At 43.4% G+C, this 1,594-nt stretch overlaps 1 protein-coding gene across 1 annotated transcript in view; it reads right to left on the bottom strand.

Moving 5' to 3' along the window:
- Nucleotides 1-1,294, bottom strand: part of PCYB_142570 (hypothetical protein) — a gene marked incomplete at its 3' end in the record, with an annotated part of 2,001 nt that extends 707 nt beyond the window's left edge. Inside the window, exons 1-4 of the mRNA XM_004224728.1 lie at nucleotides 906-1,294; nucleotides 643-764; nucleotides 406-482; nucleotides 189-261 (exon numbers count right to left, since the gene is read on the bottom strand). Of these exons, the coding sequence (XP_004224776.1) occupies nucleotides 189-261; nucleotides 406-482; nucleotides 643-764; nucleotides 906-981 (348 nt within the window). The 5' untranslated portion in view covers nucleotides 982-1,294. The remainder of the gene's footprint in view (nucleotides 1-188; nucleotides 262-405; nucleotides 483-642; nucleotides 765-905) is intronic.
- Nucleotides 1,295-1,594: the final 300 nt, after the last annotated feature.

Raw genomic sequence — 1,594 nt, 5'->3', positions numbered from 1 at the left:
AAAAAAAAAAACACATGTCAGAATATCAAGTCATGAAAATTGCCACAACAGAAAGGGATACATTTTTACTGCTTGGTATGAATAACCAAATTAGATTAAAAAAAAAAAAAAAGACGTGCTCAACGCGGCGTAATCCATCTCCACCTGCGCGGGTCCCCTATACAGGAGTTGAACATTTTTATTAAAACTTCCAAATATTCGGAAAAATTAATCATAAGTTTTTGGCTGGCCTGCATGGCTTCAAACGAGCGTTCGTCTACTCTGTAAGGGAGGGGAAATAGGAAGTCGAAAAAAAGGGGTCCAAATGGACAAGCGAAGGAGACCGGTAGAGCGATAGGCAAATTCCCTTTGCGCAAAAACACAGGGGAGTGGCCCCGTATGATATCACCGCCGCTCATTCATTACGTTTGCGTAAAGTGAAAAAACAGATCCGCTTCGCAGGTTAGCTCTATCTTGATGCGCTTGGCATTTGATTCGTCCCCCTGCAGGTGATGTGGAAAAAATAACAGTTCTGTAGCTATGTGCTCATGGTAAAGCGACGCACTAAATGTGTATTTTAATCCACACTGATGGCAACACCGATCATGCGTATGCTCACGCTCACGTGCAAGATCATGCGCATGGTCAACCCCTCCGCCCTACCAACGCCAAAAGTTTCACCGTTATAACTTCTAGTGAGCCTATTTCCTGCGGCACGTTGTTCGCCTGTTCCACCTTTATCTCGAATGGGACTTCTTTTCTGTAGCAAGCGGTGTAGCCGTCCGCTGTAAAGGGCGCGCGCATGTGCAGAGGCAGGCTCGTGTAGCATCAGCGCAGTGTGGCGATAGCTTCTACTCTGTGTGAGGTAGACTGGAAAAAAAAAACCTCCCGAAGACTTTTTTCCGGCTGCCCACTTTTGAAGTTACCTAATGATGGGTCTAACTCCTCCAGGGCGGAGAAGTCAAATTGGCATAAAAAGTTGTTCACCTCATTTTTATTCATTTTTAATCATTTTTTTGGTACTCCAACGGTATTGTTAGCGGTGTTGCGCGAGACGGGGAAGGAGATGGACGCACGTAAGGGAAGTAATTCTCCTCGCAAAAATGGGGAAGGCAAACGTGCTTTACTTTGTTTTGTATATATACATACATATATATATGTATTTTTTTTTGGGTCTTTATTTTGGGGGGGGGAACGTACTGTAGTGGAAAATCCATTCACTTATAATGTGCATACCTTCTTCATTTCAAAGATAGGAATTGCATTTTAAAAATCGCTCCCCTGTTAAGTAATTTTTTCAGCATTGCTATGGGACAAGGCGCATTCGTCACTGCAGACATTTTAATGGAGTGGCGTGCGTATGCTCTGCACGCGTGTGTATATGCGCGAACATACGTATATTTTTATTTGTGCTGGACGAAGGCAAGCATGTGTGCACAGACGGTTACGCATGTAACATCCTCACGAATGAGTCACCATGGAATGGAAAATCTTTTTCAAATTATCACCAGGCATAATTAAACCGCAATTATCCCATTCCATTTTGCATGGCTTTGTTTCTGCGCAGTGATGTTATGGTCGCGCATGTTCAGTGAGCCAAAAAATGTAGGAAAAA

The sequence above is a fragment of the Plasmodium cynomolgi genome, chromosome 14 (assembly GCF_000321355.1).
Source record: "Plasmodium cynomolgi strain B DNA, chromosome 14, whole genome shotgun sequence".
In the NCBI taxonomy this organism is placed as follows: domain Eukaryota; phylum Apicomplexa; class Aconoidasida; order Haemosporida; family Plasmodiidae; genus Plasmodium; species Plasmodium cynomolgi.
This window is presented reverse-complemented; position numbering and strand designations above follow the sequence as displayed.